Source organism: Microtus oregoni, unplaced genomic scaffold (genome assembly GCF_018167655.1).
Source record: "Microtus oregoni isolate MIOR12 unplaced genomic scaffold, Mior012 000127F_ref0000509, whole genome shotgun sequence".
In the NCBI taxonomy this organism is placed as follows: domain Eukaryota; kingdom Metazoa; phylum Chordata; class Mammalia; order Rodentia; family Cricetidae; genus Microtus; species Microtus oregoni.
The window spans coordinates 1,219,172-1,220,956 of NW_024544770.1; the positions used below are offsets into that span (position 1 = coordinate 1,219,172).

The window sequence follows — 1,785 nt, forward strand, 5'->3', positions numbered from 1 at the left end:
ATACAGATTTTAACTTTGGTCACATAATAATAATTCAGGTTTTTCAATATGTTTTCTGATAGCATATGCACTAGCATACACATGTAGAAATATAGCAGACAATATAGGTGAATTAAATTTGTGTAAGTTCACTACCATAATTTACAGATATTTTTGCATTCTTCTGCTTATACCTCTCAATTAAGCTATTTCTCTTATTTATGTATTGTAAACACTGCTTAATTAAACATCATTTAACATGTGTTGTAAATTATTGAGTATTAATTCCAAGCATTAACATGTTTAGTTAACAAATCTGCACATTTCAGCATTTGATAGATAAATAGTGAAATTGCTAATCAAACCCTCTTATATAGGGGACTTTGGCCATAGGTATATTACTTAAATACAACTTTTTGTGACAGCCAGGACAAGGTATGAGAACTTATTGCTCTGTAAACCGTGACTCATTTTGTTTTCCATTGTCCCTTTTGTTCCTGACTTGACTATATACTTGTTCAATTTCATCTGCAGACTTGCCAATGTGATGGAGTACCTCTTCAAGTTTAGTGGCCTCCTTTGCAGCCTATCAGCCTTGGTATTCGAGATAGTCATCGCAAGCAGCCAATTCTGGCGCCTCTGGGAATTCGATGACAAGTTTGTGCAATTCGTGTCTTTCGGACTGTGGGAACCTTGCTACCCTCAAGAATTTAATGTTTCAGGCACTGTAACCAAGATTCTGGTGCACACCCCTATCAATTTCACATGGACCATTTCACCTGAATTTGAGTACGCAAGGACCCTGATAATGTGGGCTGTTTCGATGAAGCCCGTAGTTCTGATTTTCACTGCAATCGCCATTAATATTGGCTGCATGAAAGACCCATTTATTGAGATGCAGATATTTTGCTACAAGGTTGCTGCCTTAGTTTTGTGTGTTAGCAGCATCTTCACATTTGTTTCTGTGAGCTGGAACCACTTTGTAGATCATTATGACCAAACCACTCTTGACTTTCCACCTGACTTTCCGGTTAAAAAAGAAGCCTTAATAAGCAAACACTATACTGTTGTGTTCCCAATAGGAGTACTGATTGCCACCATGTCACTCTTTGGTGCTATCTTTTTTCTCTTTGAGATAAACTCTTTGAAACTAAAGAATCAGGTGAAGGCCAAGTGTGCTTCCGTAGTGGCCAATCAAAAGATATGAAGTGAGAACTACATTTGCAACATCTGTCAGAAGATTCCTAGAAGAAAGTTCCTATTCATATAAAAACTCTTGTAGTTCTCTACTCATTCTAAATAAAGCATCAACTTTATTTTCTTGGTCTGTCTAAATGACTTCCTCCTCTGTCTAACCTGTCTCTTTCTTTGGGTATTTTCGTATCCTAATCTCTGAAGGCCATGATCATGCGTTCAGATATTTCCGACAGGCAGTAGCAAAGATATTTATCATAGGATAAATATCAAGTGAAAGAAGGTTTGTAAGGAAGCTGACACATAAACAGAAAAGTAAACACAATTCTGTCTGGAGACACTCTGAAACTCAGGTCTCCTGAAGGCAGAGCTGGACTTCATCGTGTTACCTCTGCAGATAGTGTGTTCCCTTGTCATGTAGTAGGAAGACTATGCTGTACACTGGACAGTCATGCATATCTTTCTGTTTGTGAGTTTCACAAATTGCCGAGCATTCCCTGTGTGCTCTGATCAAAAATACGGTGTAAAGATCAGAGGGCTGCTTGTCCGAGTTGTTTTTCTTGTTTTTACCTTCAGAAACACTGGGTTCAAACCCACATTAAGCTTGGTGGC

General features: G+C 38.1%; 1 protein-coding gene across 1 annotated transcript; it reads left to right on the forward strand.

Moving 5' to 3' along the window:
- The first annotated feature begins 526 nt into the window (after positions 1 to 526).
- Positions 527 to 1,186, forward strand: LOC121444462. Its single transcript, XM_041646270.1, has one exon. It carries the CDS (start codon positions 527 to 529, stop codon positions 1,184 to 1,186), a length of 660 nt encoding a protein of 219 aa, XP_041502204.1.
- Positions 1,187 to 1,785: the final 599 nt, after the last annotated feature.